The 23301-nt window shown below is 38.6% G+C and overlaps 1 protein-coding gene and 1 non-coding gene across 2 annotated transcripts in view; both read left to right on the top strand.

The window, feature by feature from the left end:
• Positions 1 to 606: 606 nt before the first annotated feature.
• On the top strand, positions 607 to 678 carry trnaa-ugc (transfer RNA alanine (anticodon UGC)). Its single transcript has one exon. It is a non-coding gene; the product is annotated as a tRNA-Ala (tRNA).
• A 399-nt stretch (positions 679 to 1077) lies between these two features.
• ift172 (intraflagellar transport 172) overlaps positions 1078 to 23301 on the top strand; it is a 54517-nt gene continuing 32293 nt past the window's right edge. Inside the window, exons 1-22 of the mRNA XM_085246133.1 lie at positions 1078 to 1245; positions 1840 to 1983; positions 2500 to 2612; positions 2707 to 2746; positions 3603 to 3668; positions 4119 to 4198; positions 4573 to 4660; positions 5892 to 6106; positions 6194 to 6317; positions 6612 to 6707; positions 7557 to 7718; positions 8197 to 8250; positions 8480 to 8583; positions 9522 to 9607; positions 11198 to 11310; positions 14982 to 15149; positions 16431 to 16567; positions 18840 to 18947; positions 20039 to 20123; positions 20508 to 20600; positions 21614 to 21691; positions 22455 to 22703. Coding sequence (XP_085102259.1) covers positions 1207 to 1245; positions 1840 to 1983; positions 2500 to 2612; positions 2707 to 2746; positions 3603 to 3668; positions 4119 to 4198; positions 4573 to 4660; positions 5892 to 6106; positions 6194 to 6317; positions 6612 to 6707; positions 7557 to 7718; positions 8197 to 8250; positions 8480 to 8583; positions 9522 to 9607; positions 11198 to 11310; positions 14982 to 15149; positions 16431 to 16567; positions 18840 to 18947; positions 20039 to 20123; positions 20508 to 20600; positions 21614 to 21691; positions 22455 to 22703 — 2442 coding nt within the window. The 5' untranslated portion in view covers positions 1078 to 1206. The remainder of the gene's footprint in view (positions 1246 to 1839; positions 1984 to 2499; positions 2613 to 2706; positions 2747 to 3602; positions 3669 to 4118; positions 4199 to 4572; positions 4661 to 5891; positions 6107 to 6193; positions 6318 to 6611; positions 6708 to 7556; positions 7719 to 8196; positions 8251 to 8479; positions 8584 to 9521; positions 9608 to 11197; positions 11311 to 14981; positions 15150 to 16430; positions 16568 to 18839; positions 18948 to 20038; positions 20124 to 20507; positions 20601 to 21613; positions 21692 to 22454; positions 22704 to 23301) is intronic.

Raw genomic sequence — 23301 nt, 5'->3', positions numbered from 1 at the left:
CTAAATTTTAGTAAACAATTTACATGTGTTTGTCTCTGATTTTGTGCGACATAAAAATTGGCAACATCTCGTCATACACTTGAGGGTTTCGCTGATTTCCGGTACACCTTGGTACACTTTGGAAAATTAACACTTCCACGTGACCTCTACGTCACCACGCTAGAGGGGCGTATCTGCAGCGGCAATTTAACATTTTGTTCTGTGCACAGGAAAAAACGTTCTTATAACTCTTACAATTTTGATATTGACGTAAAATGTGTGATGTGTATTCACCATTTAAATGGCTAATAATATATAGAGATTATGAAAAGTAAAAGATAAATCTTAAGTGATGTTAACAGCAAATTTCACAAGTGCGCAATCTGGCAGGCTGAGTTTGTGGAGGCTACAATCCAGACTTATTCATAAATTTACATTTATTTAACTTTAATATTTTTATTCAACGGTTTGGTATGCCTGAAGAAAGTTTAAGCAATGTACATAATATATGAGGAATTGAAATTGTCTTTTAAACAAGTATGATATAGCGAAGAAACAGTTAGCAAGTGTGGGTATAGTGCAGATGTATGCGAATAAATATACTACATTCGCGGCTCCTATACGGAAGGGGATGTAGCTCAGTGGTAGAGCGCATGCTTTGCATGTATGAGGCCCCGGGTTCAATCCCCGGCATCTCCATATTTTTTCTTTTCTTTTTTGGGGGAAATTTCCTCAAAACTTTTTAATCTTAGTCTAAAATGTGACTATTTAAATATCACATCTAAACTGAACTCTTCCCTTACTAAACGTGGACATGTTTTAGCTCCGGGAATTCTGTCATTTGACGGCTGATATATAATGACGGAAATCGTAGCATCTTTAGAGAGTAAACAGAATAAACGGATAGAAATCACATAATCGAAGCAGTTCTGTTCACGGCCTGTGGCGTAACCTGGAACGACTCTACCGGGTTAAAATTGTTTTAATTATTTAATGGCATCCTTTTGCAGAAAAAAAAGCGCGAGAGCTGGCAAACTGTCCGAGAACATTCACATTTCCTATTGTTATGAACGCACCGCAAGTCCCGCCCCAGCGGTAACTAAGGAGATCACAGTTAGTTTACTTCCAACCTCCTCTGCGCTAGCCCTGGCTCGCTAGCAAAATGACCAAAATCTGAGGAATATTCCAGCAGTAATAATACCATTCTGTGTACGAGCTTCCCTCAGAATGCAACTGAAGTATATCAAGACACTTTTAACCTCCCGGGTAAGTTGACGAGTGAGCTAACGGTAAGTAGTGCTAGGAAGCCAGCGCGAGTTAGCTAACAATAACTGGTTCTGGAAGCCAGATAATAATGTTTATACTAGAAAGCTGAAACTGCGCACCAGTTTCGTGATATATTTATTTATTTATTGCATGAATTTGATTTTACTGACCCACGCTGAACTGTCATTGAAAGCGGATTTTTGCACTAGCCAGGCTTGCTAGCACATAAACGCTGCGTTTATGATTAATACATGGCCAAAAGTCTGCACGTGCTAAATGGATTTTAAAACACCTAAATCTATCGTATCTGATCAAATTTAACATCTATCTGTCGCTCATAAGGAAGAGTATCTCTACTGGCAAAAATAGACAACAATTAGGCAGACAGTTAAAGCATGATTTTATAGAAAGACTGAAATCAGGGCCAAACACAAGATAAAACAGAGAGAAACACTGATTTTCATTTAGAGTAGAAGCATAAAGACACGTGTAACAGATACACAATCATTAGAAGGATTTTAAAAGAGGACATCATATAAGAGCAAGTCTATAAAACAAGTGCTTTAGGACTGATTTGTTTACCTGCTTTGACAGGAGTTTGCTGCCAAAGTTACCTGCATGGCATGGGCACCAAACAACATCAAGTTCGCTGTTTGCACTGTGGACAGGGTGGTGTTGCTGTATGATGAGCATGGAGAGAGCAGGGACAAGTTCTCCACAAAACCTGTGGACGCCAAGGTGAGACAAATCCCGTTGTCCTTTGAGCTGCATGTGTGTATGAAAGGAGGTGCTGTATATAATGTAAAGAAATTATGATGAATTACTTGCCATTAACCAAATGTGTCGCTGGAATCATAGACTGTATATAAAAGATGGGTGTAGCCATTGTGACAACACCCATTTATTTTGAACTCTGTGCTTGTATTTGTAGCCTACACCAAGTGGCTTTGTAAAATCTATATTAAATGCAACTGGGTATCTATCCAGCAAACATATCCTCTTGGGGCCCATGTGAGGCCACTGTGGAGAAACCCACACTGTTGACAGCCCACTGTGGGCTGAAATGTAGGGCACATCTTGGCCCTACACTGTGGGGCCTCCCTGTGTGTTTGCCCAAGCAGGTCCTACAGTTTTACCACGCGGGGCCCCCATGACAGATTTCTATAGGCCAGGAGCATTGTGGGTTTGTTGGTGTGTTATTATGTTATAGTGCTTTTCTATAATAATAATTACTGATATGTATTATTTTCTCAGTATGGAAAGCAGAGCTATGTTGTAAATGACATGGCCTTCTCACCAGATTCCACGAAAATTGCCATCGGCCAATCCGACAATATCATCTTTGTCTACAGAATCGGAGAGGACTGGTAATTACCTCTGCTTAGTTCCATTTTTCTCAATAGTTTACATTTTGGTACAATTCGAAGCAGAAGTTTTAATCGGTTTTCTCGTCTCTCCTAGGGGGGACAAGAAAGTCATCTGCAATAAATTTATTCAGACGGTAAGAAAACGTGATTTAATGCATTGTTATTGCCTTGAGGAGCACGCTAAAAGTGGCAGTGACTATGCTTTTTGTCAAAACTTGAAACTTTTCTTTCCATAAAAGGAATCTATTAAACTCATTTTCAGCATATGGTTTTATACTTTTGCACAGTGTAGCTTTGCTTAGTTTAAAGTTCAGACTAATCATCATTTAGTCCACCTGTCTCAGATAATCTCACCTCTGAAGCAAGTAGTTTTAGTTCCTCTCTTTATGCCAGCTGTGTTTAATTGGCTGCTGCATGCAAACAAAAGGTTTGAAGGGCATGTCGATGGAGTCTCTGTGCTGTTGAATCTGAGAGTTAATAGTAATCTAAAGCCTGAGTTTTTGGCTCACAGGGATTATTTGCACACACACTGTGGTCATTTTATTTTTTCAAACTTTGAACATGTTTAATATGAGCACCTACTACGATCTACTACTACATAAAACAAAGACATGGATAACAAATGAGGACTGATTAAAATATTTTATTATAAATCATTTAGACATATAAAATTAAAAAATGATCAGATATGTTCTGTTTTCTACGCATGTGTATAATTGTAGTAGACTAATAGTTGTGTTCTTTAAATTTTTGTGATATTTTAGTTCCACGTGGTCTGATTCGGTTGTCAAACCTTTTTGTTTGTAGAGTTCAAAGTGAATACACTTTGCAGGGCTTAGCTGTTGATGAATCTATTCTGGTATTAGTTTTTAATTGGGTTATAAGTTTTGTTTTCCTTATAAACATGACATTACATTTTTCAGCTGTCTTTCAACTTTGTGTCATCACCTGCAACAACATGGTTGTGTTATTTTCTTATCTTTATTGCAGAGTGCTGTGACATGCCTTCTTTGGCCTGCAGAGAATGCTATTGTCTACGGATTAGTTGAAGGCAAGGTATGTCTTGGATATTTCACGTTTTTTTTTAATATTAAGTAAAAGTATCAGGAATTATATATGGGTGTAGTAGAATAACAGTTGTATCCTTTAGATTTTTGTAGACATTTTAGTTCCACATGGTCTGATTTCTTTGTCAAAGCTTTTTTCTGTAGAGTTCAAAAACTGTCAGAATCATAAATAATTCATTTAGAAATGTACCCATACATACAAATACAAAGATGTTAGTAAAAAGAAATATATGCATCAGTGAATTTATAGAACATAATTTAGATGCATTAAAACCTCTTGGGAAAAATCTGTATTACTTCATCTTTATGCAGTAAATGTGAAATATTTTCACAGCCTTTTCCAGTTGGGATGTTAAGTCTTTGTATTCCTCTCTAAATCCAACCGCAGTGTACTTGGATATTTTAAGGATATTTTAAGTTCTCTGATGTTTTTTTACAGATTCGGCTTGCCAACACTCAGACAAACAAATCTTCAACCATCTACGCCACAGAATCCTGGGTTGTCTCACTGGCATCAAAGTGAGTGCTTAAAATATCTTTACACACACACACACACACACACACACACACACACACACACACACACACACACACACACACATATATGTATTGAGTCTGAAGATGAGCTGATAAACTTGAAAATAGGAACTACTGTGCAGAAACTGCTTTTATGATTAGGATTTCTTTGTATAAATACCATAAAATCAAAATCAAAAAGATTTTTTTTCTTTTTACCAAAAAGTTGTACAAGGGTCCCAGCGTGAAGTGTGGGCTGACCTTATTAAAGTTATGAGCTATTTCCCATGTGTATAGCTTGTGAAATAATTGTCTGCTTTGCTGCATTTGTTCTGCGGGCACTGCGTGTCATTTTTAAGATCTCTGCTCTGTGTCAGTGTCTCTGGTAAAGGGATCATATCGGGCCATGCTGATGGGACAGTTGTGCGGTACTTCTTTGATGATGAAGGCTCAGGGGAATCACAGGTACAATTCACCTACAGGAGCTGTTTTTTCACACATGAAATCCAGAAAATGTTGGGAAATCAGGTTAAGACATTGTACAAAGTTGTTCTTTTCACTGATGGAAATGATCATTTTCAGACGCATTCTCACTATAGGAAAAATTCTGCTTTGTCATGAGCAGAAGCAGGAGTCACACAGAATGAATTAAAAAACAGGCCTTTAAGGAGTGGTTAAAAAAAAAGAACAGAAAACAAAAAACAAGAACATCAAGTCTTAAAGTGAATGAAACAGAAAAAACACAGAGCATAATGAGGCAAACTGGGAAACACCCAAGAAAAGGAGAAATACAGGATAATCTATGCACACGCATCAACCCTAGGCACAAGTGGAAACAGTCAAACACGTGAACTAATGAGCGTGGGGCAAATAATTCCCCTTTCTCATTTCCCAAATTGCACATCATCAACACCTCTGCTCACGTCTTAGTCCCATCTAAGACGCGTGCAACAAGCATTTAAATAATCTTGGTCCGTATATTCCAGCTGTGTGTCACACCTCTTTTATACACTTAAGATGAAAACACTTCCCTGAAGGATACACCTGTGTATCCTCCAGCAATTCCAACAAGCCTCCTCTGTTATCCTCTGTTCTCTAGATGCATTTTGGGAATTGAGAGATTTTGCAGCATGGTAAACATCAGACTGAATTTCAGGTCACCGACTGGTGGAAGCAGAAGAAGAGGAGGCACAAATAAGAGACTCCTGATGATGAAGGAGGGAAAGAAGCAAAAGAAGAAAGAAAAAAACTAAAACTAAGTAAAACAGGAAGTAACTAAAAGAAAAAAACAAACAGAGAAAGTACCAGGAAGACTTAAAAGAATAAACCTGCTGACAGACACAGATATAACAAGAACCATGGCACGTTTAGTCTAGTATTGCCTGCATACAGCACACAGGAGGCAGGAAACAGGATGACCACTTACATGCTTTAAATTTACCAGACTATTACCTGCACTGTTCTCGTATTGATGCAATCAGACGTCACACAGAGTGTGTATTAATGAGCTGGAGGGTTAGAAAAGATTTAATTTTTAATGTGACTGCACCTCCAGCATGTCTGGAAAAGTTCAGGTCTTCAGTGCATGAGTGAACACAGCTACAGATTGTTTGCCTTCATGCATTTTTTATTCCTATTTTAAAAGTTCTACACCATTCAACACATATCTTCTCACACATTTGTTTACTTGCCACAGGGTAAGCTTCTGACACACTCGTGCCCACCCTACGCTCTAGCCTGGGGTGCAAACAGCATCATGGTGGGGGGCTGTGACAAGAAGGTGGTGGCCTACAGCAGAGAGGGACACATCCTGCAGACCTTCGACTACAGCCGCGACCGAACAGAGAAGGAGTTCACCGTGGCTGTCGCCAGCCCCAGTGGGGAATCTGTGGTGTTTGGCAGCTTTGACCGGTCGGTGTGTGGCAGCTTTACAGTTAAAGTGAAAGTTTATCATGATGTTTCTGCTAAGTTTGTTTTTCCTTTGTGATGTTTGTCCAGGTTGCGGGTGTTTAATTGGGCTCCGAGGAGAGGAATGTGGGATGAAGCCAAACCTAAAGAAATTTCCAACCTCTACACAATCACCAGCTTGGCCTGGAAGAAAGACGGATCACGCCTCTGCGCTGTAAATACTTGATCTAACGCATTCTGTGACTGTCTGCTTAAATAAAGGTTAAAAAAAACGTTATTTTAACCTGCAGTGTGACTTTAAGTTCAACATTGTGTTAAGATGCCTTTTGGTGTCCATTTTTTTCACCAACTCTTGACTCCAACAGCCTATGATGACTCTGAAAGCATGTATGTTCTACAATAACTATTATTTCTGTGCTGCTACCATCTGAAAATGACCAAAAAAAAACAGATTAGAAAATGTAAATTGCGTTTTTTAGGTGTTTAATTGTTGATTGTGTCTCAACAGGGAACACTGTGTGGGGGAGTGGAGCTGTTTGACTGCTGCCTGCGAAGAACCATCTACAAGAACAAGTATGAAGTGACCTACGTTGGCCTGAGCCAGGTAGGAACAGCCAGGCAACAAGAAAATCATCAGTGCTGAACCACAGTGTTTGTAATTTCACTAAATTAGACAAACAGACAACCAAATAGGCAATTTCAGACGTCTCTTTGCTCTCCTTCTTCTGCTAATTAACAGACGATGTGAAAACAGCCCCGTTGATTTTGTGAGAGCAGTAATGCAGACTTAATGAATTCAGGTGCAACAAGCAGCCCTGTATGATTAAGAAAGAGATGAGCTCCGAAAACAATCATCCAGCCTTTTTGTTTATCTGATTTTCTTCTTAATTGACAAATTAAATGTAGCAGAAAATTATGTTTACAGTAGTCTGGAAAAAAAGCCATGCTGGAAATACACATCTTGTTTGTTTTTCATTATTTTTAAGCCATCAAACATTAATATATCTGCCTTTTTTTATTATTTCCCATAGATAATTTGTTGTTGTTTATAATGTTACCCTTAGAAAATAGGGAAAAACAACACTAATTGCTAATTCTAAGAAAATATCTTTTAAAAAAAAAGCCATGTTTTTAATTTAATATTTTTATTTTTATAGGAATAAGCATGAGTCTGTGCCGCACACCACATTACTTGTAGGCCACACTAATTTGCAAAAGCAAAGTAGTAATTAAAACTATACAATAAATACACACATTATGAACACACACAAGAAGGAGTCTCTTGCGATTAACTTTGCTGCTTGGAATGACCACCACACTGAACTGACTGTCGTTTTAACAGGATTAACAGGTTGAAAGTATCAAATATCAGTGTGTGTGAATCGATTGTTACTGGATTTCAAAACCGTAAGTAAAGATGGAATATGTTTTGTTTTGTTTCTTTTAATTCTAGGTGATAGTAAAGAACCTCTCCACAGGAACTCGGGTTGTCCTGAAGTCCTTTTACGGTTATGAGATAGAAGAAGTGAAGATCATGGGGAAAGATCGCTACCTGATGGCTCACACATCAGATACTCTCCTGCTGGGAGATCTCCTGACAAATAAATTAAGCGAGGTTGGACCTCAAGTATTATACCATAAAAGAATATACCATAAAACAAAGAAGTAACAGGAGTGGTACTCTTGGAAGGGAATAATATAGGAGAAGGGAAACATTGTGACCAAAAATTCAGGTGAAGGCTTTGAAGTTAGGTCTCTGCATTTAATAAAAGGTCTTTTAGTTCAATGGGCTAGAGAGACCCAACATTTATAGGCGTGCAACCCCATGCTAGAGAATATGCAAGCTGACATGCTGTTACATTTTTTTGGTCATAAACTGTCAATTTTTGTTCTCTGTCACATATACTTAACAACTAAACATGAGTAATCAGTTAATCACATCATTATGGCGCAATAAGAGTGTGTGGTTCACAAACATTAATGTCAGATTCTCACAGTAAATGCGTTCTTCACACTGTGTAATTGTGTTATGTTCGCAGTATTGTTGTAATATTTGTATTACAGTTAATTTTGCTTTCTCTGTCCTCTCCCAGGTGCCTTGGACTGGCTCTGGGGGAAATGAAAAGTTCTTCTTTGAAAATGAAACAGTGAGTACACACTAACCATTTAGACAGTGTGCAAATTGTTTTTGTTTTCTTATTAAAAAAAACCCCCAAACCACATTTAGAGGCTTGCCAAGGAGCACAAAGGCCTAGTGTTTAGTAAATATAATTATCTCGGCGAAGGAGGTTATATATCAGGTCCTGTCATGTTGTCCATAAAAGTACATTCTTCACTCTGCTGTATTCACAGCCCTGTTCTTGTTTCTGTTTTCAGGTGTGCATGATATTTAATGCCGGGGAGTTGAGCTTGGTGGAGTACAGCAGCAACGAGATTCTGGGATCAGTTCGCACGGAATTTATGAACCCCCACCTCATCAGGTTGGCTCCGTTCCTCATAATTATGCAGAAGCAGTCTGTTGAGTAACACTCGAGCACCTCAACCGGTTTGTTTGGTTCTAAGGAACAGATGTGAAACAGTCCCACGCATGCAGTATTAGTGATCTGCTGATGGGGGTTGCAACTGTATAATTCTGATTAAAAGTCACACTAGGAGAAATTTCAGGCGATTACAAACATTTATGTCACCGTGCCCTGCAACAAAAACGATTCAGCAGCAGTGTCACGAGCACATCTTTCATCATCCATTTACAAAATTGTCCAAAAATTGATTTATGGTAATAGCCTGAACCTGCAATGAATGATAGTTTTGCATATTGGCAATGAAATCAATATCTCACTTCCAAACAGGAATATTTTGGATTATTCAAACATGCATTATCTTTTTGAATACAGCATTTGTAATATACTGAAAAACTAAAGAGAAATCCAAATTTTTTTCCTGTCTTGAACAATTAAAAAAATGACAAATTTATATACATAAGGTACAAACAGAGACACAAACATTAACCCTGATGCGTTCTCATAAGTGCTTTCAGCCATGACCATTAGATGGCGGTATTGAGTTTTGGAGAAATCCTCTGCATCATTACAGTAAGGAGTCCGCAGGAGTCAGTGAGGCTAAACCAACTAGTCAGCACACATCTATGTTAATGTATTCAGAGCTGTCAGAAGTGTCAGCGCTGTCAGCCTTTCTGTGACTGATGGCTGTCGGATACTCTGGCTGCTGCTCGCCTCCGGCTGGACACTGCAGCATGACAAATTCATGACCAGGTTCATCCTGGGATTTAACATAATGAAGAGCAGCTGAAGCCAGTTATGCTGCACTAATGCTGGGTTATTACTTGATAAAACCATATCTCGCTGAATGCAGTCATGTCATTTAAACCAAGTGTGTGTGTGTGTGTGTGTGTGTCTAGTGTCCGACTAAATGAGAGGAAGCAGAAAGGAGTTGAAGACAACAAGAAGCTCGCTTATCTGATTGACATAAAGACTATTGCTATTGGTAAGAAAAAAACTCTGTGTGTGTGTGTGTGTGTGTGTGTGTGTGTGTGTGTGTGTGTGTGTGTGTGTGTGTGTGTGTGTGTGTGTGTGTGAGAGAGAGAGAAAGTGAGACTGTAATTGTGTCTATTCAAAATGTGACTGTCCAGGTTCAGAAAAGGATTTAACACTCAGGGTGCTTTTGCAGTAGGCATAGTCCCTCCCCACTCCCCCGATGACCTGAGCTCACGCTGCGCTCAGTGACTGAACACACCCCAGTTAGTCTCAGCATGTTAGCTCCTCCCCCTTGTGCTCGCTGTCTGTCTCTTTCAAAAGCACACACGGCTTCATGCGTTTGTGGCTTAATTGGACCATTTTTGTGAGCTATGGCAGGCTGTTCTCTCACATTCCCTTTATATTTATTAATTATTTACCACAGAGATTTTAATGGAGGCTGTCGTTGAGGAAGTATTGGAATACTGTGCTTGAGTCTTTCAGTGGCCAGGTCGCAGTTAAAGAAACTTTGGGTGTCAGATGTGCTCAGCATGGTACAGATTGCATATTGTGAGTACACCCTTAGTTGTAATAGTTAAACATAAAGGTAATTCATGTTCTCATAAATTAATTACATTTTCCCATGAAATAATCATTATTTGTCTTTGGCCCACACCTTGAAGGCTTTTGGTTTGTACTGAAAACATAAAACATCCTCAAGAAAGTTTTATCTTATAAATGTGCTTATAAAAGTGTTTTAGGCTAATATTATGTAAACAGGACGAAACAGTAGATTTTTCGGGGACTATTCTAAGCAGCGGGTGAATATATTATGGAGGCCTACTAGACAGCATGGTGTATGATGGGCTGACTAAAAATGAAGTTATAAGGCCATGTTCTTCATAATGAAAGTCTGCCTCTGGTCATTGAGGGGAGCATATAACATATATTAATAGCATTTATAAATAAGACATTAAAGTCATACTTGTTAATTGGATCTAGATTGTTGCTTTTGACATTTTCAGTCATATTGTACATATATTATGCGCAAAAGTAAATGTCTCCCCAGAGCTACGCAGAGGAGGGTGTTACGGGTAACAGCAGGTTGCAGAGACTCTTCACAAGAGGAAAGCAAACAGGCATAAATGAAATCATTATGTAACTGAACTTCACTTTACTGAGGCCCATACACAGGTACCTGTGCCTCAAAGAGGATAATTCCACCTTTTTGTTCCAAATACAACTCAGTGAAAACTGGTAGTATTTGACCAAGTCATAGCATATAGGAACTCAGCCAGCCCATATGATTACTTACCATAATATTAAACTCCTAAAGTAATATACCTACAATAACTGCAGTATAAAGTCAGTTAGCTCTGTGTGGACAATAACCCCCATTTTAATTAAAAAGACTGTATAGGCCTCACATCAGCACACTAATATCAGCTGGATCCCAAAGAAGGTACATTTTGAGAGCAGAGAAACAGCTCAGGCTCTGCCTGATAGAATTATGGAAAATTATAAAAGAACTAGCTGATTTGTGATCTTGAATAAAAGGCCAGCGTTAGCTAGACACTGGCAGTCTGACTCAGTTAATCTGTCGGTTTATTTCTCCCCTCAGTGGACTTGGCCGGAGGCTACAATCTGGGAACCATCAGCCACGACTCCAAGATTGACTGGCTGGAGCTCAATGAAACCGGGTGCAAACTGCTGTTCAGGGACAAGAAGCTGCGGGTAAGAATAAAACCTCGGCACAATGAGATAGAGACCCAGAGGCAAAAAGAGAGTGAGGGGGCAAATGATAGACAGTGTGATGAGGAAAGTAGAAAAGGCTGTCAATGCTAGGGGCATTTCTTTAGTTATGGCCATGTCCATCATCCAAAACAGGCGCTGTGGCTCTGTTTTGAACCATTTTGGTCATCCAGCCTTTCTGACTGACAGTCAAGATAAATGTGAAACCGTCTTTGCCACCAGGGGGTGCCATAAATTAACCATGAAAGGCATGAAATGTTAGCTATAGGGTTTAAATCAGAGGTTACCAACTTTTCTTTTTTTGGCTTTTGATCCCTTTAAATGACACGGTTCCCACTTGTCCCGCTGTTTTTGAGTCCCAAAGGAGTAAGATTAATCAACAAAAGAATAAAACAATAAGACTAGAGGAAAATTGGAAAGTGCTTTCTGGTGTAGCGTGAACATTTAATCTGCTTTTATAACGATGTTTAATGTCTGGGAAAGATTATATTGTATTAAGAAATTCACAAGTTGAGCTCTAATTGGTACAGATATGTTCCAGGGAAGGCAGACATCTCTATATAGATCGTACTGTATATAATAATCTGGATGGAGTAAAAGCAAACTAGGCCTTTAAATGTTAATTCTTCATGACGTTGAACTGTCCCTATTTAAAAGCCTTTTTTTTTTTTTGCACAAAACTAATTTTTTTTTCCTTTAGTTACGTCTTATGTCATATAAGTGGGAAAACATTAATTTTGCTGTCATAGACCCCATTTAAAAAACAGTATTCATTTTCCTCTGGTTATATGTAAGAGGTTGCTGAGATTCACAGAGGCCTTGTGTGGAGGATGAGAGCAGCAGCGAGATGCTGTCAGTTGTTGCCTCGGGGTAAAAAAAAAGTTTGATGTTTAAGCCTTGGGGCAAAGACAAGGAGAACTCAGGTAATTGAGAATCCCTCTGTGGAGTCTAACTTTTTCCTCCAGTGTGACTTGCTGTGACACATAATTCAGTTTTACAAATCTAGTGTACAAGTTTCCTTTTAGTATATGCAAAATCAACTTTAGCGAAAGAGATTGTAAAATATTTATGACCATCAATGACTTGAAGAAGAAGTAGAAGAATAGAAAAGTTTGACGGTAATTAGTGCCAGAAAAAAATCTCTGCAATCACTGAAAAACTTTGTGGCTCGTGTGCAGATTTTTTTTTCAGTGAAATGTTTTTTATGCCCAGGTTTACTGTAAATGTTAATTCATCTGATCTGCAGTGGTTATTAACTTTTACCTTTATTACAGCACTAATGGTGGTTTCCCAACTGCAATTCCGTATACTCCACAATCTGGGAGAAATTTCATTTTCCCATTTATTTTTTCAACAGTAAAGAGTCATAAAATGTTTCTTTAATTGCTCCTTGCTTTCAGATGACCTTATCAACAGGCTGCTTGTCCTCATTGCATTTTAAAGTTGGCAAGCTGAGCACCCGGGTGAGACTATAGACAAAGCATTATTAAAATTAGTGATGGTGGGTGTGGGGAGGGCATTAAGGAAGCTGATTACATCAGCGGGCGGTCTGACATACTCACACATGCACATTAAGTGCTGCGGGAGTCTCTGTAGCTTATAGAATCTACATTCTCATCAAGTGCACAGTGGAACAGATTATTGCAGTGGGAGTTTTCACGTGGAGCTGCTGGATGTTAATCAACTTTGTTCAAGCCAAATGAGTTTAACTATGCTAATGTAAACCTCAACCTACAAGAACAGGTTGCTAGCAAAATATTTCCTATCGAATCTTTACTTTAAGTGTTCTGCTGTCATATATCGAAAACCTAAAATGTTAATCCAGAGATGGTACAGCGGCAACAAATTATACTATAAAGGATGTAAGTAATAATAAAGCCATAAAGTGTATGTGGAATGTCAAACATGGTTACATTTTCAAAGAAAGAAGGGAGTGGGCCAAGTGTTTAGGCTTTAGGCTAGACTGCTCTAAATGCAGGCACACAGAGCTGGGGTACCCTTCTACCTGCTTTTCAAACATTTTGGTTTCCAGTAGCAGCCAATTAGAACAAGGGTGGTCTAAAAGGAAGATGAAAAGGAAAATGCAATCTAATCTATCACATTTTCTCATGCATAGCATGATATTTTAGGTAGTATATTTCAAAAGAAAGAATTAAAAAGCATGGTGGCATGGTAGATAGCGCTGTTGCCTCACAGCAAGGTCCTGAGTTCAGCTCCACCATCAGGCTTGGGTCTTGCTGTCAGTAGTTGGCATGTTCCCCCCATGTTTGCTTGGGTTTTCTGTACTCTGTACTCTGGCTTCCTCCCACAGTCCAAAGACATGCAGTTAGTGGGGTTACATTAATTGGTAACTCTAATTTGCCCATAGGTGTAAATGGTTGTTTGTCTCTGTGTGTTAGCCCTGTGGCACATTGGCGACCTGTCCAGGGTGTACCCTGCCTCTCGCCCTAGACAAGAATAAGTGGGAGAGAACAGATGGATGGAATAAAAAGAAGTAAAACCTGTTGTGTAAACCAGTGGGTTTTAAACAAGACTATTAAGATGCGTTTGAAGTGCATACTTTCAGCTTTAATTTAAGGAGTTTTTACAAACATTTTTAGGACGGTTGACAATGACCTAATGTGCCAAAAGGTCCAACAAATTATGGACCTAACACTAGAAGATGCATAAGGCCTATTTTTGTACTGTGGACAAGGAGAAACAACTCTTTCACTTTTAAGGTCTCCTACCTAAAGGTAACAAACTTCACCAACCAGGTTTTCTATAGATCGAAGAATAACCACATTATATCTTCAAATGCACCCCAAAATCCAAGTACTAGTTACATATTTTTGCCACAACAAAGAAAACATAAAGGCTTGGCTTATTCCAGAGACTGGCTATAAAGAGGATGTCACAACCAAGAGTCAGTGTACCTACAGAAGTTCAAGAATTAAAATAAAATAAGGTATGGAGACATGGCCAAAGGAAACAAACAGGTGGAAGGAGTGTGGGTCTGCTGTGCAGTGGGCCTGGAACTTACATTCCTGAGCTAATGAGGTTATAAGTAAACTAAACCAACAAATGCAGGTGCAAAAAATAAATCAATGATTCAAATAAAATAAATCTAAATAAATTCAACTTAGCCTGACTTTAAGTGGTGATCCATGATGGTAAAATGCTAAATGCTAAATGGCCTGTATTTGTATAGCGCTTTACTTAGTCCCTTTACACTACATTCAGTCATTCACCCATTCACACACTGATGATGATGCTCTGAATACTCTTGAAATGACTATTTTAAAGATAGCAAAAGATAATCTGGTGCAAAGTACTGTCGGCATAAACTTCCTATGAAACATTTAAATTATACAGTATATAATAAAAATATAATATTATTGTGGATACAAATGAGCTTTGATGGACTGTAAAGTGGTTTTGTTACCTTTGTATAGAACCTATTTTTTTATTTTATGCGAAGATAAACCAGATTAACTCTCTGGACTCTATATTTACGAACTTTAAATTTAATGGTCACAGCTGGAATTGGAGAAATCCATTCTTATGTACAGTGACACTTGCTGGACTTTGCCTTTACTGTTGGACTTGAAACCATTTCCTGATGATGAAAATAGGAATTTCTATATCTTTCTATCTTTCTCTGTCCTCTGCAGCTCCATCTGTACGACATACAGTCTGGCGTGAAGACCACATTGCTGAGTTTCTGCTCTTACGTCCAGTGGGTGCCTGGCAGCGATGTGGTGGTCTCCCAAAACCGGGGAAACCTCTGCATCTGGTACAGCATTGACAGCCCAGAGACCGTCACCATGTTCCCCGTCAAGGTGAGCTTTTGTTTTCTTTGTAAGTGTGATTTAAGTATGGTCGGCATCGTTAACTGGAGGCTCTGCATCTGCCCTGGTCGGCTTGTTTTGATAAACCTTTTTATTTTTAATATCTCCACAGTGTTTATACTGAAGCTGCATGTTTTTGTATTTTTACTGTTCTCAAGCCTTTTTGTGTTGCTGGCAAAGCCTTAACAGAGAACCAGCTTTTTGTGCCGCTGTCCTGAGGCAGTTAGTCGCCCCTGGTGTGCGCAGGGTTTTGAAAGTTGCTTGCGTTAACACTTGCTGCTGTTCTCATTAATAACAAAAACCATCGCAGCAGCCTCTTGTGTGGCTGATTTATGTTTTTGCAAAGTGCACTGAGCTTTGTGCAAGACATTTTTATTTTGTAGACAATAGCAGAGGGTAGTAATGGACAAAGAATTGCTGCTGTTATGAGCTGGTCATAATTCCTTTAAAAGTATTTGATTTCATAGTGTTTAGTGGAAATCCTCATTAATAATCACCATATTATTGGGTACCAAAGTGCCTTGAGATGACTGTAGTTGTGAAGGGGTGCAGTATAACTAAAACTGGCTTAAAATAAATTGAATTTTGAAATTTAATATTTCTGATATACTTTGCTACTCAGCAGCTATCTTGGTGATACATCCAGCCATATATGTGGAACGTTATTTTGATGCCTTTATCTAATAATATGTGAAAAACAAAAGCGTAAAACTTCTGAAGAGCCAAACTGGGAAACATACGCCCATCATGTTTGTTCCAAGGCCAATCTGTGTGCACTTCTGTTCTCCACGTACTTGTGAAACTTTTCTTTACGCACTCTGGTTTCTAGAAAAAAACCCTGCTTTGCTAATGCTGCATATATTGGCTGAGAACACTCTCCAAAAAGAAAGACATTCTTATCTTGTTAAATAAAGGTTTAACAAAAACTTTCATTATAATTATGCAAGTATATTTAAGTGTACTCATTGTTTTTCTTGGCTAAAAGCATCCATAATGTGAATTTGGAGGGTGCAAGTTGATTATGGTGGTCGACTGGACTGACCCACTAATGAAGCTGTGATGTTGTAAACCTGTGTCCATGCATACTGCAGAATTGCAGAATATAAAAACCTGACAAAATGTATTTTTATAAGTAAAAGCTTCATCGATTAAGCATTTTCTGGCTTAAACTGTCTAATAAATGTAGTAGCACGAAAAACACGTTTTCCACTTTATTAACACAGCGCAGAGGTTTCATACCTATGCATAATATGTATCTCCTTTCTTTGTCAGGGAGACATTGTGGATCTCAAAAGAGCCGATGGCAGGACGGATGTGATTGTGACAGAGGGCGTCAACATGGTGACATACACACTCGACGAAGGCCTCATTGAGTTTGGTACGGCTGTTGATGATGGAGATTATAACAGGTGAGTACAGCCCACTAAATAAAACCATACAGCCTATCAAAATGACGATGCAGCGTGAACATCCGTCCGTCCTTCCTTGCACCCGTCACTTTTCTGGGTCAGAGGCGCAGTGACAGTAGGGTGAGCAGAACAGGCCAGATGTCCTTTTATCCAGCAGCTTCCTCCAGCTCTTCTCGAGTATTTCCTCAGCACTTCCAGGCCAGCTGGGAGATATAATCCTTCCCTTCAGCGTGTTGTGATTTGATCACCTCCGAAAGGATGCTCGTGTGAAGCCACCTCATCAGATGGAGTAAATAATTATAACTGACCTCTCTTATTCAGAGGAGCATCAACTCAGCTCCTTCCTCTAGCACTTTGAGAGTCTTTAGGAGGAATTTGGTTGCTTATATGTTTAATGGTCTTCTTTCATAGGAAGAAATTGTCATACAAAGTTTGGAATTAAAATTTTTAAGCTCAAACTACCAAATAAGGAATTGAAAAATCATGACTATATTTTTGAAACTCATATATTTTGAGAAACAGTTTACAACTTTTAACTGAATATAGTATTGTTTTGACATGGAACTGTGTGTGGAGGAGGTCATTTGGTCCTCCGCTGAGCACCGTCAGGCCTTTGCTGACAATGTCACTAAAGTCAGCTACAGTAGAAAAGCTTCTGGAAGAGGCATAATGTAAATAAATTTAGGGAATCAATTGTTTTATTTTGATTATTCCAGTCAAGGTTACATTATCAGGTTTTTCAGCACAATGCTGTGAAGTTTAGGTTGGCATAATTTTGGGTAATAAGAGACAGAAAAGTTTAATTGCACTCTCTGTGGTCTTATGGGAATCTTCTTGGTTCTTTTAAATACTCTGTTATCTTCAGTTATAGTGGTGAATGTCCATATTAGCAGGTCCATAATGTACCAGTAATCGCCATTAGCCAATAAGTTTAGGTTTCATACTGTTTTAAGTCCTTTCTTCCTAACATTTTATATACACTTGTCTCTGTGTTAAATCAGTGAGAGAAGATAGCTTTCTGTTTGTGCGGGGTAGCCAATAAGTAGAAGGTTGTCTTAAAGGGGGCGGAGCTTAAACCTCTGTTTTTCAGACATTAGATGAACATAGGGTGAGCTAATAGATATGATAAGTACAGATTTTATTTTTAAGCTATGAATCACGTAAAGCAAAAATTATACTTTACAATGGGACAAGTACCACTGAATGTGGAAATCAGGCATTTTATTTCATCCACTCATGATCTGAGTTAAAAGATCACTGTGTTATTGCAATTATTTTGTAAAGTAATGTTACAGCTTTGTGCCTTCTGGGGAGCTATTTGTTATTCCTCTCATTATTCTTATAAATCATGATCTTTCTAATCTGCTAATCTGTCAAATAAGTCTTCTAAATTCTATTTTACTAATGTTGGTGAATGTGATTGAATTAGATTAAGAAGATAGCCCTGGCCCCTCTTTAGCAGCTGTCACATTGAAGAAGTTCAGCATCTTTTCAGGTCATACCAGTAATAATCTTTCTAACATGTCCACTGATCTCCTCAGCAGACTTTATTAGATCAGAACATCTCACGGTCCATTGTGACTTGCTTTATGTTTTTGTAGAGCATGCTATAGTGAAACACTGGACCATGCATAGGTTTTATTCATTGATTTACTTCATACAGTAATACAAAACATCTTCTTTATGGCTCTATATGTGGGGCTATTATTGTGATTGTCTTGCTGAAGAATGAATTTGGGACATTCAGGAACCAACTTGATCCAGATTTATGAAAAGACGTTTTTTTTGGGTCACCTGTGTCTAATCACCAGTCCCCCTCGTGTGTATCTATAATGCCATCTTCCTGCTTCAGTTTAATGTTCTTGGTATCATGTTCACTAACCTTCTCTTCATCCTTACTTTGGAGTTCCTTGTTTTTTCCATTTGGACATTTGCATCAGCCAAATTAGGCTAATTTATTTTTATTTTTTTACTTTATCTGTCTTACGGTCCAGTATCCAACAAGTCTGACTAAAAAACAAGATAAAAACTTAGACTAAACTGAATTAAAGCATATTTAAAAGTGATGAAAAGGCCGTAGAAGATTTTCCAATTCAGACTTAAATTTGGGAGTGGCTGCTGTAACACAGTTTCCTCGATATTTGCAGCTCTTCTGCCGCTCCTTATCTTTACACACCATTTGTGGTCGGTATCTGCAGCACAGAATACTTGCTTTATGTTCTGTCTTGCCACCTGGCTCAGCTCTACTTGTGCATGTGCGTGTATTTTCCAGAGCCACAGCCTTCCTCGAGACTCTGGAGATGTCACCAGAGACTGAAGCCATGTGGAAGACACTCAGCAAGCTGGCTCTAGAGGCTTGCCAGCTGCACATCGCAGAAAGGTCAGCACGACACAAACACGCACGCACACACAGCCACACACAAAGCCCTTTCAAAGTAATGTTCTTGTCTCCGGAATAATTACATTCAGTATCAGTCGTCATTGCAAGTGAGACTTATCTCTGGGGCTGGAGAGAAAAAAAGAGGAAAGAGGCAACAAGGGCACCTTCATCACCTGGAATGAAGAAATACACTCTTGGACACACTTGCGCACTCCCGGGCAGTTGTTTTTCATCACTTCAGAGGACATTACATTGACTTACATTCATTTCCTGGACATTTACTATAACCTGTACTCCTCTGACCGATTCTTTTATCTAAAATATACAGATTCAGCTTATACAGCTTGATTTTTGTACCTTAAAGATAATCAGATAGTTCCTTGAAATATTATTTTATAACCAGATAAATGTCCCCACAACATAATAGAAGTATACCCTCTGCACACGCACGGCCGATGGCTGTGTTTCTGCCAGAGCCCCCCCCCCCCCCCCCCCCCAACTTCATTTATCATCAAAGACAGTTTTTAATTTTCTATCATTTTATTCCTCTCTCTCCATCTTTAGTTCTCTCTGTTTTGAGAAACCTTTCAAATTTGAATTCCCTGTCATTAATAATGCATATGCTGTTCGTTAGGCATCGTCTTGAATTGCATAAATCATGAAATCGGGGAAAGAAACAGTTTTGTCTGGAGTGGATAATGTTAATGAGGGAGGGAAGTGATGTTAATGAGAGAGGGAAGCAGAAAAAAAAGAGTCAGACAGTAGGAGTTTTTAAACTTTTTTTCTTTCATGACTTGTTCATTAATCTGATGCAACTGTTCACAGAGAGTTGGTAATAAAGTGGCCAAATGCTAAGATGTGCCTGTGTATTTCTCAGCTTCTCACACTGAATCTAAAGGCTAATTAGAGAAAGAGCTTTAATTTATCTCAGTTCATTAAGTGAACAAGTTTTCACTGACCAGAAATGCATTCTTCCTCCACTAAACTGAATATATTTCTCTTTATTTCTGTTTCTGTTTGACTTTCTCTGTCACCATCTGCTGCTTAATTGCTTAGTTCCTCTATGGTTTTCTCTCCCTTTTATTTTGTAGGTGCTTTGCTGCGCTGGGTGATGTCTCAACCCTCCACTTCCTGCGGCAAACAAACGAGATCGTAGACAAAGTTTCACAGGAAATGGTGAGGAAAGGCCCAACGCACTGATCACAAATATAGCAGATAAAGAGCTTTAAGGGTGGCAATAATATTTCTGACTAATTGGCTAATTATTAGTATTCTCCAATGAAATGCAATACGGTATTTGACATTTTTATGCAATGACACCTGAATAATTCAACACTTCTCTTAAAAATGTGTCTTATGATGGAACTGGAAATCCAGCATTCATTGTACAGCAAGTCTCTGCTGGAGTTGATATTAATGAAATTCCTTTTAGCTGAATCTCTGTGAGTGGTCCTTATAAAAAAATGCAGCTTTGCAATTCTTGAAAAGTTTTTTCTCTCTGCAAAGCTCAAAAGTGCTCCCTGGCTTTTGTATGTTTTAATCTCTTTGTCTCTTTATTAGGGAGAAGATGGGACATCATTTTATCAAGTCCAAGCACGCGTGGCCATGCTGGACAAGAATTTTAAACTGGCTGAGATGCACTACACAGAGCAGGTGGGCTGTAAAAAAAAAAAGAGCGTTAGAAATAAGATTGAATATGTAATATGTAGAATGAATTCCTTTTCAGATTTTACAACAAACAGAACACCCCAAAATTCACAGAGCTGTTAAGCTTTTAAATGTGTATTTATGCTTGATTTATATTACTGCATCATGTCTACAGCACAGCCTGATGTGCACCATCACAGAAATTTAAGTAAACAGCATCACAGTAACGTCTTGTATAATTATTTGTGGTTAAGCACAACATATTAGTAACAGAGGAGTAATACCTTAAAGAAAAGGAACTATTGCTCCATATTATGAGGAACTCTATCTGCAGGTAAACTGGCATTTTTAGTCAAATATGTTCATTCTACAGATTAGCAAAAAATAGACCACTTTAATATAAAGCTCAAAATATTAACAGACTAACTGTTTCTAGCTTGCTATATAATGTTAATTTAGTCAGTAATACGGTGTCCCTTTATACACACACACGTTTTCTTGCTTTCATAGCTCTGATGATACTTGTATAGACTCAGTGTGTTCTGAAGTCTCCTCTCCTTCAGTTAAAGTAACCCTTCACAATTTATTAGCTCCAACTCGAACATAAACAGCTCAGTTTCACTTGTGATGACAGTGAACAATGCAGATACACAAGCACACATAAATGCTGTCACCTGCTATAAGAGGGATTCAACACAGTAAAATATGGCTTAGGAGCAACAAGCAGCCACAAACTAGAGATTAATAATTTCTTCCCCATGTAAGAATGGGAAGGACAAGCAACACAGAGATGCTTTCACTGCTAAAAGTATTGTTTACCTTACAAGATGGTAACCAACAAATCCCTGTGAGGGCTGCAGTGGCAAGTCATTTTAGTCTTTTACCAAACACTTGAGATTGGTAAAGTCTTGGAATAAAATGAACTGAATAAATAAACCCAGCTCTGCATCCTTAATACTAGATTTTTGGAGAATAAAGTCCAACGTTTGGCTTTTGTTTGTTTTGTTTTTGCTGTGCAGAATGCCATCGAAGAAGCCATAGAGATGTACCAAGAGCTCCACATGTGGGATGACTGCATTGCTGTAGCCGAAGCCAAGGTAAAAAAAGGGAATTGAATCACACGCAATTACTGATAATATTTGATCAAGTCATTTTACGTGGTCGCAAATCAGCTCGAGGTAGCGTATTTATATTGATTACTTTGATTTCAGCACATTTTAAATATTTATTTATCATATTTATATTACAGAATAAAAGCCAAAAGCTAGTTTTTTACTGCCTCTTTATTCGGGAAAGGTCAGCACAGTGGGTAGCTCCACATATTATATTTATATATTTATTACATTTTATATTATGGGGGATTTTAAGGGTTGATGCCCTATCTAATGCATTCCCCAAGAGACAGAAAAAAAGGGAAATTATTTATTGCTTAATAAAGTATATAAAGCTACAGTAAGTTTAAATCGGAAAAGACAGAGGAAAACCCAAAATGTGTAAACAGACAGCCTTCTCATATGACAAGCACAGGCTTCTTAATTGCCTAAAATAGCATTTCTAAAAACAAAATAATTTAGCCCATTTATGCCTTTGTCTTGCTTAGATCTATTCCCTGCATACACTATTTTATAATACTCACTTTATCAAATCTGAAAAGGCCTGTGGGTGAACAGCGAGTGTCCTTATGAGCTTCATTTTCTGAAAACAGAACCCACAGCAGAGGCAGGAGTCTCGTTACCTCTCAGAGAATTTGGATTACCAAATTACAATGTACACCTGCTGTCAACCACAAGAGTGTTGTTGGTTAGTTATCTGTGGACAGGATAACTGTTTGGTTGAACTCTAAATGCAAAATAACTGCAGGGCTACCCAGAGCTCGACACCTTGCGTGAAAACCGTTACCGGTGGCTGATGGAGACGGGTCAGGAAGACAGGGCCGGCGAGGTGAGGGAGAGCGAGGGAGACTTCCAGGGTGCCATAAACCTCTACCTGAAAGCAGGGCTGCCAGCTAAGGCCGCTCGCCTCGCCATGAGCCAGTCGGAGATCACCAACAGCAGCGAGACCGTCGACCGCATTGCTGCCAGTCTCATCAAGGGAGAGTTTTACGAGAGAGTGAGTGGATCATTTCTTCCTCCTGTGTTTCCCGCTTCTCTGAGCCCATCTCTCCTCGCCTCAGCTTCAATGCCGGAACAAGTGTTCTTTGTTATTTTCAGTTTTGAACTCTGTCTCCCTCCATCTGCCTGTTTTTCTCTGTGTGCTTTTTCTTTTTTTTTTTTTGTCTAAAAGCTCACTTCTTTTCCTCTAGCCATCTGTGTTTATGTAACAGGTGGGAAAGAGGCTTGGAAAAGGAGACTGGATCCTCAAAGCAAATTTTGTAACCTGATATTTTGTGTTCTAATCAGTTTCGGTGTCTGGAATTAGATATGGAAGTTGGTGATTACAATTTAACTTGCAGTAGCTAAAATAAAACTTCTCTGTATTTTACAAAGTGCCACTATTCTTCATTGCATTTTATTGTTAGAAAACCCACTGAGTTAGCATTTGAATTGTGTGTATCCTTTTAAAAGTAAGAATAATTATAGGTTGAAAGAGTTGAACATGTTTAATTGAGGGTAGTCACAGATGGAGAAACGCAAGAAAATATTTAGCTGGAACAAATATCTGATTCAGGTATCATGTTGTTTGAATCAGGAAATACCTAGCAGCAGAG

Source organism: Mchenga conophoros, linkage group LG15 (genome assembly GCF_057382185.1).
Source record: "Mchenga conophoros isolate Kocher_MC1m ecotype Shallow Benthic linkage group LG15, M_conophoros_male_GT1.1, whole genome shotgun sequence".
NCBI lineage: Eukaryota > Metazoa > Chordata > Actinopteri > Cichliformes > Cichlidae > Mchenga > Mchenga conophoros.
Note: the sequence above shows the minus strand (reverse complement) of the source record. Positions and strands in the feature narration are given on the sequence as shown.